This window comes from Acanthopagrus latus, chromosome 7 (assembly GCF_904848185.1).
Source record: "Acanthopagrus latus isolate v.2019 chromosome 7, fAcaLat1.1, whole genome shotgun sequence".
Classification (NCBI taxonomy): Eukaryota; Metazoa; Chordata; class Actinopteri; order Spariformes; family Sparidae; genus Acanthopagrus; species Acanthopagrus latus.
The window spans coordinates 4,926,824-4,941,233 of record NC_051045.1 but is presented as its reverse complement, the minus strand read 5'-3'; the positions used below and the strand labels follow the sequence as shown (position 1 = coordinate 4,941,233).

The following is a 14,410-nucleotide window of genomic DNA, read 5'->3' as shown; positions in this document are numbered from 1 at the left end:
ATGTAGTCCACTCCTTTTCCTCCTCGTCAGAAACAAGGATGCAAGAGGAAACTGGCCAACGCCATCTGTAGCCCTTAGTCATTGTTGGAGGAACAAAGATAAGAATAGCGTGATGTCTAAAATACAGAATGACTTTGATCTACAAGACTAAAAGGCTTCACACTTTCTATTAACAAAGTGAAAGATTAACACTTTCTAAAGCTGTCGTTACAATTTAAGTTTATGGTGTGAATGTTTGCCCATATTCTATTCACGAAGGACAGTTATGATTGAATTAGAAATGCCAACATGTCCTACCATGCTACCAGCCACGTATTTAGAAATATCTCACCAACACATACCACTGAACTGCTATTCAAACTATTATGTGTCACTGACGGACTCGTGAAGTCAAATACATTTTCTGTGGAATCATTATGGGTATTCATTCCTGCTGCAATTTAACATCTAGAATGCAAAATTGATGGAAAATGCAAAAGACTACAAACATAATAGAGTCCAGGTGCAGCTCATCTGATTTGCATCTTTTTTGATACGTTACCAATGGATTGCTAATGAAAGTGTTTTCTGCTGCAGCATGTGACATACGTGAATGAACAGAAGACACTTTTGGAGGTGAACATGCTTCTCAATCTCCCCTCTGCTAGAGGAAAGCTGGATTTGTGTTACTGGCTGCTTCAAACAATAAATTAGACCTGCTGTGGGTCGATTAAGGTCAGAAAAAAATACATATTCGAGCAGGAGCCCACTGAGGGAAACAGAGAGGTCAGGTTAAATCCAAACTCTCACATAGTTGCTTTTGGATGAAAACCCTCTGTAAAGTTTCTATCTTTACATCTTCTCATTTCCTGCAATTTGTCCGAGGCCTCACTGTTCTGATCTGGCTTGTGTTTCTCCCACAGTGTGCGTCCAATAAAATACATTTTGCACCTGCTTTTCTCAGAAAAGGCAGTGATAAATCAGGTTGGTATGAACTTCCACTCCCGATCCTCCCATCCGGCCATATTTTGTGCTTCTAGACCAGAACGGCTTAGTATACACTTTGAATGAGTGCAACCAGTGCTCTGCTGCTTTTCTTTCATTTTACCAGAGACGAAGCCAGATGCAGTTTTTCTATTTACTATAAATTATACTGTAAAGAATAGGGCTTAATTGCAAGGTGGGGTTGAATCTTTGCTGAAATCCATGAATGTGTCACGTGTTGTTTTTACCTTTGACTTTGAGGTAGTGTCCTCCAAACCGGTAGGCCTCGAAGTTGAGGGACAGCGGCGTGTTGGACTGATCCAGGAACAAGTTGACCCGGGACAGCTCAATGCCGTTCCTCTCAAACACTGGACCTAAAACCTCTCTGGTTAAGTTCAGATAAACAGGAAGCTGTTAATTATGGTTCAAACTCTTGCAAAACATTCTGTGTAGCTGCGCCTCCTCCCTCCTCTCACCTCAGGGTTTTCTTTTTCATTGCAGGTACAATTTCTGTGTTGATGTCCACGTTGAGATCAAACTTTAGGCTGAAGCACTCCTTACTGGGGTCCTGCAGGGGGCACAGACACGCTGTTAGTTTACTCAGGTGGGGTTGTAGCTTTGCTGGCCCACCCTGTGCTCAAGCTGTATGCAAGCTGTATGCAAGCTCTCAGCAGATCCACAGGGGGGCTCCTTCTCACTACACTGCCTGACTGAGACAAAGAGCAGCCTGGGAGACCATTATGTTATATCAGCGCGGCGGAGAATAATAGTAGCTGTGCTTGTATCAAACACACGCAAATAAGTGAAAAAGACGGTTAATTTCCCTCAAAATATCTTGAGGTGAAGTACCAGTATCCTCCTTGCAGGAACAGAAATGAATCTGCAGTTTCAGGGGGCGACTTTTTTTACGTTGCACACAGCGGCCCATGAGTCCGTATGATTACTTACATCAGTGTGTCGTCTCCGTGGTTTCTTTTTCACCAACTTCATTCCCCCTGTTTTACGCTCCCTGCAAAACAGTTACACACACATTAACATACCTTTTTATATCCCATTTCTTCAAAAGAACCCAACATGTGAGAATGTTTTATGTTACCATGGGGACCTGGAAATAAGTGATCAGAAACTGTCAGCAGAGACACATTACACAGCTGTAAATCATCCTCCAGCGTAAAAGGAAAAGACTTCTACTGACAGGCAGGACTACATGAGTGCTAGCACATGATATAACAAAGGGTTACTGACGCGCGGTCATTGCTCCCCTCATCTTCTTCCTCCAGGTCGGAGGGGGGGCTGGTGCGCGGGGGACAGGAGCGCGTGGACACGTTCCGGGCCAGGATGGAGGCTAAAGGTCAAGAACACAACAGTCATTCCATCTGTTGGATCACAACTTTTAATATCAAGCTTTAAATGGTCAGTTCATCCAAAGGAAAAAGAAACTTTCACTCACACTTGCTGTGGTACATCGCCATGCAAAGAGATTTACTTTACTTTATCTTTATCTGAGATTCCACTCTTTCTGGAGTCAGTGTCCTTGTTTGTCTAGATCCAAGGTTTATTGTGATGATTATCTCTGATGTATATCTTGAATAAATACCCGTAAATCTGCTTAGAATTTATATAGAAAACACACTCCTCTCTAACTCTGGAGCTTGCCTGAGATCCTCATGTCTTTAAATTTGCTTCAGTCTCAGACAAATCCAGTTATAGTGGCATGTGCATTCATAGGTAGCCAGATTCAATGAACCTCTATTCTCATGAGGCGTGAACAAAAAATCTTAAACACTCTGCACGGCTCATTAGCATTAGCCTGGTTTGCATTGCGTCCAATGATGTCAGTTCCTACCAGCTGGAGAAAACAGTCAACCAATTAGAGCTGACAACGTCATTTTCCTACATAGCTTGCTTCTTACGCCAGAGCCGTGGAAGAGATCAACACGGCTGTACAGGTTGTTGTGAGTCAATTCAAAGACATAACAACTCCTGTGCTGTGAAAATGTCTTTGTTTTGAAGAATGTAAAGCTACTTGCTCGGAACAACACGTACTTCAGCTTCCAAGTCATCTCTAAATGACATTAACAGGATGGATTATGGGACAAGATGTTTTACATGATTTGCCTTATGTAGACAACAGCTCGTCTCAGTGTCCTTGATAATTACACAGTGACATCCTGCAATGAGGCAATGGGTATGACATGACTAGAAGAGGCAAATACCAAATAAAGAAATATAGCAGCAGGTCTACCTTGAGGTTGCAAGTCAAATCGGGGGTGCCGGTCAAAGTGCATGTTGTCTGTGTTCTCTGAATGGCAGCGTGAGTCACATGACTCACACAGGTGAAGGGGGCTTTTGCTATTCAGGTCTAGGCAGTCTGGGTGGTGGCAAACCTAAGAGCAGAAACAGAGACACAGAGGGGAAAAAGAGGACAAGAGAAAGTTAAATCACAGGACTGCCAAGTACACGAGGTCCCTGCATTAAAATACAAAAGCATTTTTAACAGACTGGGCCAAAGTGAAAGGGTACAGCAGTCACACACATTTAGAATAAACAGCTCCCTGCCTCACTATTGTTTCTGCCACAATTAAATGACCACAGAGGCTGCCACGGGCATTCCTGAGGTTCGGTGACTCCCACCCTCCCGCCATCTGTCCCCCTCTGCGGGAGGACAACTAATTGACTTAAAGTTAGTTTTTCACCTTCTGTGCTGATCTGGGACAAGCTTACACTTACGTAATCTGAAATCGTATTCCAGGAGGTGAAACAATGAAACTGACCACAGGTCAGCAACTGGGACACTTTTCGGCGACGGGCAGCAGAAGGCTGCAGGATTAAGGATCTCTGTCTCGGCCCAGACAGATTCGCCCCGTCCTCCCCCTTCTTACTATTCTTTCCCTCACCTCAGCGGTGGCTGGGTGGCACCAGAGGGCTCTGCTACATCTAGTCACTCCACCCTGTGTCCCCCCTTGCCATCACCCACACCCGGCTCAGGAAGTGAGGACGTATGGGGAGATACAATGGAGGTCCCGCTAATGTACTTCCTGTCATTGTTTCCATGTACTCAAGAGGAGCAGTGTGTCTGTGCATGCGAGTGTGTGTAAATATGTGTGTATGTGCACAACGGGGGTTTGAGCTCGGGAATGCAGCTTTCATGTAAACACTCTAGATATGGACGCCATCCTCTGACAAAACGCTGCGACATAGGTCCGTCCTGAGTAGCTATATTGTTAATATACATGCATATGCACTGCCAAATGCTCCTGCTAGACATAACAGAGTTTAAGTGCCATCAAGTAACGTAGAATTCAACAAAAAATGACTCTCTCTCTCTGCCCTCCCCTGGTACTCTACCGTCATATTCTGCAGACCGGAGGAGGAGTCGCCCCCGCTCCTGCAAATCGCCTCTGTATCCATGCCAGCAGGCTCCAAGGACCCCAATAAACATCCGACTCGCCACCACGTTGGCCTGCTAATTCACTCTGCGAGTGCACCCCCGTCAAGCCACACTGTCGAGCTGCCTTATTAATCCACTCCTCTCAATGTCTAGCCAGGTATAATCGCAGATTTCAAGGAGCAGGTCGCAGGGCTTGAAGAGGACAGAAGGAGTGAGGGAGGGAAGGAGGGAGGGATAAGGTTATTGGAGGGTGAGGAGTCCCAGTAAAGATATAAACCCAAAGCAGGAAGGAAGAAAAAAAAAAAAAGAAGGTCCATCCAGAAGCTTTTCAGAAGTACAAAGCCCCCCTAATCTTGCAGCCTAATTGGTGCCTGTGCTCTGTCAAAGCCATCTGACGGTCCTGCAGAGATTAAACAGCCCCACTCTGAGCTCCACGAGCCAGGGTCCTCTCCTCTTTTTCCTCTCTCTCCCCCTCTTCTCGGTCGGCCGCCACCACCACCGACTCCTCCCTTCCTCTCATACATCCAGGGTCACCATACCCAGGCAGAGCCCCCCACCGGGTTTTAAATAGAAAGAGACTGAGACCAGAGTCAGTGAGGCTACGAGAAACGGCCTCGTTTGTTGACACGCTCTCCTCCCACAACTGCATTCCACTTTATTATAACTTTAGTCTTATTTTCATAGTTTTGGCTCGTCTCTATCAGTTATGATAATATTGTACTGAAAAAAGGTAACCGCTGAGATATGGGAACATGGGGACACAACTAAAACAAAGTGTGACACAGCAAGAAACATGAGCAGTGGACTGCTCCAATATTGTAATCATTACCAAGTCTACTAAAACAAGATCCAAGTTTTAATTAGTATTCATCTTGGAGCCAGTCTTACCAATATTTTGATATGAACTACGGATCAAATGACCACTCACATATGGAAGGAATCTCTCATAGTGATGAAGCAAGAAAATTATCACCTGGGAAATCTTTTAGCATCTTTTAGTTCATTGTTTTGAATTTCCAGCAATCTTCCTCTCATTTTGGTTGAAGCAGTTGTGAAATATAAGAGGTATTGCTTAAAATCGGCCCCTATGTAAAGGGACAACCCTTCAACACCATGATATGTCATCATTTGCCATTGATGGCGTTTAGATAAACAGATGCCAGTAGGTATTTCCAACATGCAGTCTTCAGCTGTGGTGATCCTGGCATTATCACAAAGCTATCTGCCATTCAACCGATGGACATAAAAAAAGCATGGACGCAATCTGTTCACGACTTCTCGCCATCAATCATGTCATCAAATAAAAAAAGAATACTGTGTCATTACCTGGCAATTAGCAATAATTTACCATCTGACATTAGAACAATACACTGATATCGTAGGAGTGGTAACAATGTGACACCTGTCATGTTCAACATCTCATATTGACATTTAACAAAGCAGAGCTGAGTAATAAGGCCTAAAAAGACACCACAATATTTTTGGACATTATACACCATACCTCAATATTTAAAAATAGCCCAAAATGACAAAATCAAACATCACAATACCTTGAACGAATGCCCTGATATTAATGTTGCGAGAATATTGTTGGCATGGCTACTGCTACTTCACTAATGTTATAATGATATAATAACTAAGCAGGTAAAGGGAAGTATTAAAACAAGTAGAACAGTCTGATAAGTTCAGAAAATGGCATCACTTTACTCTTCATGAGCTTTTAAAACCAGGAAAAGACTTGTGCCAGATCCCAAAATAACAATATCCAAAAGATGATATATATATATATATAGTCTTATATCACGATGACAAAATGCCACAACCAACCACAAAGTACAGCTGAGGGCAAAACTCAGGCGATTACCGAAGTCAGTAGGATTCGTTTTGGCAAAATATGCCAAATATGTCATTGCAACCCATCCAATAGTTGTTGAGATATTTCAAGCCAGAACAAAAGGTGTGTTCTACCTTTTTTTCAACACACTGGGATCCTGTTCAGTCCTGTGCTCACCGTGACTATGGTGCTACTCAGTTCAAGACATTTCTTAACAGCTGCAGTTGACGTTAACTGTGACGTTCAACGAGTTGCAGGTACAGAGGAGTGAAGTGTTTCACCTCCAACTGAGTCACTGACCTTATCTTACCACTTGACGGCCACGCCGCCACAGAGGCAGCTTCATGGCAGAAGCAGACAAGTCACAGAAAGCTGTTACAACATCACCCACTTATGCTCTTCTGAAGTCAACACATGCTCGCACATTTTCGTGTAGCAAAGTCAAATGTCCCATCGCACAGAGGTGGTATGTTCCCCCTGAGGTGCGGAGACAGACGGCCGGGCCAGGGAAATCTAAGCAAATCAGATGCCATATTTAGACAATAGTCTAGATCGGTAGGCCCTCCTCACTATCAAGTTGGGGTGTTCACATTCCTGCTGCAACAAAAGTAGCTGAAAATATCTGACAGCTAGCCAAGACAAACGAGTGCATCACAGGATGAAGAAAAGGCCCTACGATTTACCAGAAAGCACCAAAATGAAAAAAAAAAGAAAAGCTTATAATCTCAGATGCATGGCAGATACCTGAAAATGGACCTAAAATAACTGACTTTGAGCTCCGGATTTGTCCAACAGAGATTTTTGCAATACTGAACATTCCTATCAATAAGATGGATGATTGATACTCAGGTATGAGGACAACCTGACTTTCATTACTCCGGCCGTTACTGGATCTGGATCAGTTTTCTCAATACAAACGAAAAGTAGGAGAGTGTAAGTGAAGCTGACTGCAGGAGAATGTGACCGTGCCGAACAGCTGACGGGAGGCCATGCGTGCCTTGTACTGCGAGTGTATGAATGTGTGTGAGACAACACTTGTCATGTGAGTGTGTGTCGCGTGTCGCCCCTGCATGCTGCTCTCAGATCCGGATTGCCGGATTAGTGGGGAGGGTCGGGAGAGCATGAGTGACTAGATCAAAATCACACACACACACACACACACACACACACACACACACACACACACACACACACACACACACACACACACACACACACACACACAAACACAGCCCCACCTTCATCCCCCTTCCCCAACAGCTGAGAACACACACTGGCCCCACAGCGGCCCTCGACTTGGCTTTGCACATCCAATGCCACGTGGCACCTGCTTATGAACCCTTGTTTCCACACATCCTGCAAACACGGCATCACTTCCACTCACATCTACATACATGGACTTGCAAAGGCAGGCATGCCCGCTGCAAGGCTGTGTCATCGATGAAATGCGCACCAGCCGCTCGGCTGTAATAAAATCGTTCTTGTTTGGAAGGAGACGACTGGAGTCTTCTGAGGTGAATCAGGATTATTACCTTAACACTTAAATCCCTCAAACTCTGGCACACAACATGTGAGGGCCCTTCCAGCACACTTTGAAACACATCCTGTAGCCACTCACTTACATCAAATCACTTTAATAATTAATTTTCCTTTGGTGCAAACAAATAGCTTTACAGAGCACAAGACGACTACAAACAGCTGATGCTAAAGACATTAAAATGGGGGAATAGTTATATTGGCTTTCGATTCATATGTCTTAAATGTGATTTATAATTAAGGATGGAAACTGCGGGTTTACAGAAACAGCCTGGCACTTCAATTTGGCTGCGACGTCCTCACCACCATCACAATTTTGGCTCCTGCGTAAAACATTTAAAATACATTTTGTCAGCTTGCCACATCCTCGCAGACTGGAAAATCTGTGGGTAATCAGTCTTTGTGTACGGAATTATGTGACACGCTGAGGGAAAGGCCGTAGATAAATTCAAACCCAGATTACAGATATGACTCGATGTGATACAAGGCCCATCCATCACAGGGCTGCAGTGAGGAGCAGAGAGACAATCTGCTCAGTAATGATCTCCACATCTTATCAGTCTGCAACCTGACCACATTTCCCCTCCTCTAACCTTACCCAGCCCTCCTCCGGAACAGCTTGTCCTGCCAGAGCACACCTAGCAGTTATGTAACGGCATGCATCACCCTGAACACATGTGTGTGAGGAGCAAAAAAGACAAAAGGGTATTCAAGCCATAGGCTATAGTTTCTGTCACAACTAATTATTATGGTGGTGTATCTTTACAGAGATAATGGGCTGTTCTTGTTTTGTTGCGTAACGCATGAGGGGGATTAAGTTTGACAGCATTGTTATCAAAACTGAATCTCTGATCATGTCTGGATACGTTTAGTTTTCAAAATCTGTAACTAAAGTCTTAAATAAAGAAAACTTAAAAGACTCCATTAGATATACAAATCTAATCTACAAATCAGAAAATAGACAGAAAGACAAACTGCACAAAATATGAAATACAAATCAATTTTATTGGGAATTTTACTTACTTGCTTCAAATACACGAGACAATGATGGAGCACTGCAGAGTCGATAAGACCTGGTATTGACAGGACTAAACTACAAAGTTCACTCACGGTCAATGGTATTACAGAGTGATGACAAACTTTGGTTCCCATAGAAAAGCTCACAAAAGGTGAGATTTATTCTTTATTGGAAGTGTTTCCAAACAATCCTTCATGACAAGACTTTCATGTTGAGGACTAAGAGGTTGGTTTGGCAGTTCTGGTTAACTGCTCTGAGCTTTTCTATTGGGACCATCCCACACAGTGACAATGAGGCTAAGCCCAGTGCAGACGCCACGTTCGCAGAGAGTACATTTACCAGACAACAAAAGCCAAAAGTTTCATTTTAGGTGTTCTGAAATGAATGTTAATTAGTGCATCGTCCAAACAACTTCAGAGTCAACTTCCTTGGGTTCGCAGCAATGAACCATGTGTGCTGTTGTTGAGAAACTCAAAGGTCAAACCTACACAAATTTCTTCCATTTTAGTTAGATTAGCTACAAATGATCTGCTGCTGGTGGCAGTCTGGGCATGCTAAAATTAGTATTACTGCACCAGGCTTGTATGCTGTAATATCACAGTGTTGTTGACCTTTCACCACCGAATTCTCACCAGTTCTTTCTTGAAGCCCAGTCGACTTCAGCGCCTGATTTGAAGTAATTCCATCAGAGCGTTTAACTAGAGCGCGATGGATGGTCAACGCAAAAACATAATGTGTCGGGCATCAATGTGAAGGTGATTTCTACATTGCGTGTGTCTGACAAAAAAAGGGGAGGGAGAGGTAAAAGGTTTGACAAGAGGTTCGTCATTGTCTGAGCATAACAAATCTGGGTATTTTACCTGGTTGGACGGGTTTAAAAATAAAGACCTGGCTATGAAAACCGACCCCTGATGTGGAGAAATTAGTGTCAACACGAGACAATAAGTAGCCAACCAGATGTATAATAATAGGATAGGTATTATACAACAGAGCTGGCCAAGAGAGGAAACATGCTCCAGCTCGAGTTTTTTAATTAAGCTTTTACTTTGTAATGTTTACTGTTGTGTGTTTGTGTCGGAATTGAGGACGTGTAGCTGGGTTCATAAACAACACATGCATTAACTGAATCTAACAGAAAAAAAAAAAATTCTGCAAGAGAATGCAAAAATCTTATCTTTTATTGACTTATTGTGAAAACACAAGTTCCCACAAATGCACTGCTCTGTAACACACACACACACGCACAAACACACACACAAACACACACACAGCTGTTTGTCATAGTGGTGCCCACACCCATAGAACACACTCATTGTTCCCAGCGGCCATCGTCACGCACACACACACACGCGCTCTATAGAAAAGACGAAATCAAAGCGAACCTGAATCAACACAAAGAACAACGGTCTTACCAGTGCTTCATAACTGGGGACAATAGAGGATTTTGTTTGGTTAAGTTGAGCTAAAACCTTATTGTTTAGGCCGCTGAAATGTTTTTTCTGTACTTCAGTCTGTGTTGAGACTGCCGGTGACATCCAGGTACACTGTGTTTAACTGCATGGGCCAACTTTAATGCTTACCATCACTCCACTCCCACAGAGAAGGCTGCTTTAAGGTCCTGTCCCAACATGAATGTCATCACCGATTTGGCAACAGGGTTGAGATTCTCCTCAGCAGTGAGTTATGATAGCATTAACACCACTCCTCCTCATCAGTCATGAGGGGCAGGAGGAGTCCGCTCATGGAAGCTTTGAGCCAACAAGCTCGCCCTCTTGTTTTCCCTACAAAAACCCGCCCGGGCTTTGTTGTTGTTGTTTTTTTGTCTCTTTCTTAACAGAAAAACACACAGAAAGAGAAAAGCAGCAAAGCTTCAGTGCATCCCAATAAACACACCCACGCTCGCAAATGATTGGTTAGCACTAGACGAGGCAGAGTCATGCACAGTCTTGTTCAAATAGTATGACTGCAGTGAAGTCAGTCAAACATCCAGACAGACTTTGGTCAGAGCAACTCATACGGTCTACAGCGTCGAACTAATCAAAGACGACCCAAAAGTCAGACACCAGTACACATCATCAGTGGTTCATAGTCTACGACTCGAAGGAAGACAACCACCGTCTCATTTTCACAGTCAGATACACTCGAGTGCTGACCTTTGACCCGTGCATGCGTCAATACACCAAAGTACACAGTGCAGAGACTACACAAACACGAGTGTACCATCCTGTGTCTACATGCACGTAAAGCTAAATGTTTCTCTGTCAAATGCCAACTCTTTCTGCTGTAATCCTTCAGATCATTACGAGTCATTTTCCTTTATAGTCCACTAAGTAAGTGGAGCACAATACACCGGATCTGGAATCACCGCGCTGGCTTCCTGTGTGTCAAAGGAATGATTTTTGAAAACCCCATCACCTGTTCACAGAGCAATAAACGGGCTCGGGCCTGAATACATCTCTGATTTACTCATAGTTTATGAAGAATCCAGGTCCCTCAGGTCATCTGGGACAGGTTTATTCAGTGTTCCCAGGATCAAAACCAAGCAGTGGGAAGCAGATTTTAGTTTTTAATGTTCTCAAACTGTGGAAAAAGCTGTCTGAACACCTGAGGTCTGCTCAAACTGTGCTTAAACCGTGACTGTTGAGGATCATCCAATAATTGAAAGGTTGGTGGTTTGATCCCAGGATCCACACTTCATGCTAAGTATGACTGACTGTCAAAGAAAAGGTTTAAGAATCTAAAAATGTTCTTCATCAAACATGTCAAACTCACGTGCCACATGTGATGTTTTTGCTACCTTTACCTAAGAGCCTGTTTTCCCTGTCGTCCTGGGAGCGAGATCTGGACCCCACAGGGCCTCCCTACGTACTCTGGAGAGGGCCTGCTTTCCTAAACATTACACAGAGTTGCCATTAGCTGTGGGCCAGTAGGTGGGATTAGAAACAGCGGCCAGTGAGGCTGCAGGAGATCAAAGAGGCGAGCTGGGCTGGCCTGGCCCGAGTCTGATTTATTTTTCAATAAATAAACGATGCATCTGTTGAGGAGTGGCATGGGAGAGAGCCACTGACGCGCGCTCGCTTTACTCTGCCGCCATCTGTCCTCTGGCTCGGCAAGGAGGCTTTTTTTTTACTGCCGCCGTTATGCAACAAGACTGCCTGCCTGTCTGCATGGCTGTTCCCTATTAACCGACTCTCCCTTTTTCTGGTACCGTACGCCTCGCTCACATATGGATTTACTCAAACGGAGGCACTTGTTGTGTTTCTCCCTCTCAGGAGAGTGTGTGTGTGAGTGTGTGTTACTCCAACACATGTTGAGTGTGTTCATCAAAAGGAGCCGCGGTGCTAAACTCTGGTGAGCATTCATTCACGAGCGGATTTCAAATGTGGGATGAGGAGGGTGTTTAATGGGGGATGAAGTCATCCAAAGCTAATAACTGCAAGTGAAAATAAAAAGGATGACAGCAGGTGTACGTAATGATCCCCATAAGTCACAGTGAACATTTAAACACATGTAACCGACACTGTGAAGGATCATTTCTGCTCATTACAACTTCATTTCTGAGAGCTTTGAATACAGCCTCATCAAATCCAATAGGTTGAGAAACAGTTGACCGCTCGCTAAGCCCCGCCTTCCTCGGTTACTGTTGCGATGCCACTTTTCACTTACGTAACTGACGAGTGTGTGAGTGTGAGGACTAATGGATGAATTTGGGAAATGTAGTGTAAAGCTGTCTTGGATCACAAGTTTGGCTGAAGTCTTAACTTCTTCGAACCGGATTAAGAGCAGCACAGAGTCGCTAATGTTAGCCTAAATGCTAATACAGTAGTAGCATCTAATCTGCCACACAGGTGATGTGTACAGGTCCTGATCAGAGCTTCTTCTCATGTAACCTGTAACTCCAGTCAGCAAATCAGATTGCTGTGGAAGTGATGCCAGGTAGGCATTTATAAGTGGCGAGCTATCTAAGCCAGGCATGCTAACATCTGCAGCTTTAACACACTTTTAATCAGTTTCTTTACACTTTTGCTGTTTTGTGTTTTGCAAAGGCCAAAGATGACATCACCTTTGAATCTCTTTAAATACACGTGTGAGGTACCAAAAGCTCGATTGGTCAGCCATGCCAAGAGTAATCCACGATAGATCACGGTTTGCTGCGGAAACCTGTTCAAGCCAGGTTTCCACTGCATCGTAACGGCTCGGCTTGAATCCACTTGCCCATTTTCTGTTTTTAACCATCAGCGAGTCATTTCTCTGTTTGGTTTCCCAGTGAAGAGATCTCAATAACAAAAGCATATTTAACCTCTATTGTTCCTTTAGCTTTGTGTTGTTTCATGCGTCAATGCCAAGAATCCCACCTACGTTGAGAAGGGACCAGCCGCAGTGGGAAACAAAACAGAGAAAGGTGCCAGGTACCAAATCGTATCGAGAGCGAGTCGTATCATGCAGTGGAAATGCATCCTTAGCGAGCCAGTGGTTTAGTCAGTTTACATAAATCACTTTTTTTGTTGTTTACTTAAATGTCCCAGCTTTCCACAGATCTTTGCAGCTACAAAGGTCGTCAACACTCTGAGAACAGCTCTGAGAACATATCATATGTAGTATATCAGGTTCATATGACACTGAGGAACAGTTTGAGTGATTAATTTGCTTTGGATATAATCTGGACGTCAGATTACAAACATTTCATAATGTCATCCTCCTCTGCACTGTGACACATGAAAGAGGAGGAGGGTTTTTTCCCAGATTACACACTACAGACATTTAGGAGAAATGGGCTCATTTTATACTATTTGCTCAGTGACATCACTTTCATGCTCATCCTGCAGCACGGCAAGAAGTTAATAACTCCAAAGTCCATCATGGAGCATTTTGCATTTTCTCCGCTGGCAATAAATATGCAAAAGACTGATGGTGAGTCACTGACTTTGTCACACCTCATTTTATCTGTTATCCCCTGCCAATATCACATACGGCAGAGAGCAATGCAAATACTCACAGAACGAAATAAAGACAGGTCCATCTGACAGCGCACATACATACACACACACACACACACACACACACACACACACACTACACTTCAGGATTTGCCACAAAAAGAAACAAACTCAGGAACAAACATGCTCACAGGAAATACTGTAGCTCCTCTCTGGTGAAGCAGACTATGCATTCCAGTGAAAGGTATGTTTCAACATGCAGCAAAGTTTGCCCCAGAAAAATATTACCTCCTCATCTTCCTTCAGGACAACGAAACACAGTCCACAACATTTTTTTCCCCCCAACTGAATCCAAATGTAAACAAAAACTGCAACAATTACGGGAAACAGGAAATTCTTCTGTAATTTTGTTATAGGTTGTATTTCGGATGATTTTTTTAGAGCAGGAGCTGAAGAGATTTCAGTTTTCTTTAATTGTTTATGACATTCCACTTCAGCTGAAACACGTCTGACCCCCACACAGCACAGTCAAATATTTACGTGACACCCAAATGACACATGCCACTGTCACGGTGTCGTCACTGAGAGAAGGAAAAAAACAACACACTCGAGCTGCCTCTTAAGGAGATGAACACCACTAAATCCTCTAAGGAGTGAAGAACTGCACACAGCCCCGCTCGACACTCTTCAGTTCTGGGATGATCAATATGAGCTCGTGAGTAAAGCACCAC

At 43.8% G+C, this 14,410-nt stretch overlaps 1 protein-coding gene across 5 annotated transcripts in view; it reads right to left on the bottom strand.

Annotated features, from left to right (window-relative positions):
• plekhg5b (pleckstrin homology domain containing, family G (with RhoGef domain) member 5b) overlaps positions 1-14,410 on the bottom strand; it is a 72,962-nt gene that overhangs the window by 24,226 nt on the left and 34,326 nt on the right. For all 5 annotated transcript variants that reach the window (XM_037104639.1, XM_037104638.1, XM_037104641.1 and 2 more), the window contains 5 exons: positions 3,209-3,350; positions 2,209-2,308; positions 1,912-1,972; positions 1,440-1,531; positions 1,212-1,348 (listed from right to left, as the gene is read on the bottom strand). In XM_037104639.1, the coding sequence (XP_036960534.1) occupies positions 1,212-1,348; positions 1,440-1,531; positions 1,912-1,972; positions 2,209-2,308; positions 3,209-3,350 (532 nt within the window). The remainder of the gene's footprint in view (positions 1-1,211; positions 1,349-1,439; positions 1,532-1,911; positions 1,973-2,208; positions 2,309-3,208; positions 3,351-14,410) is intronic.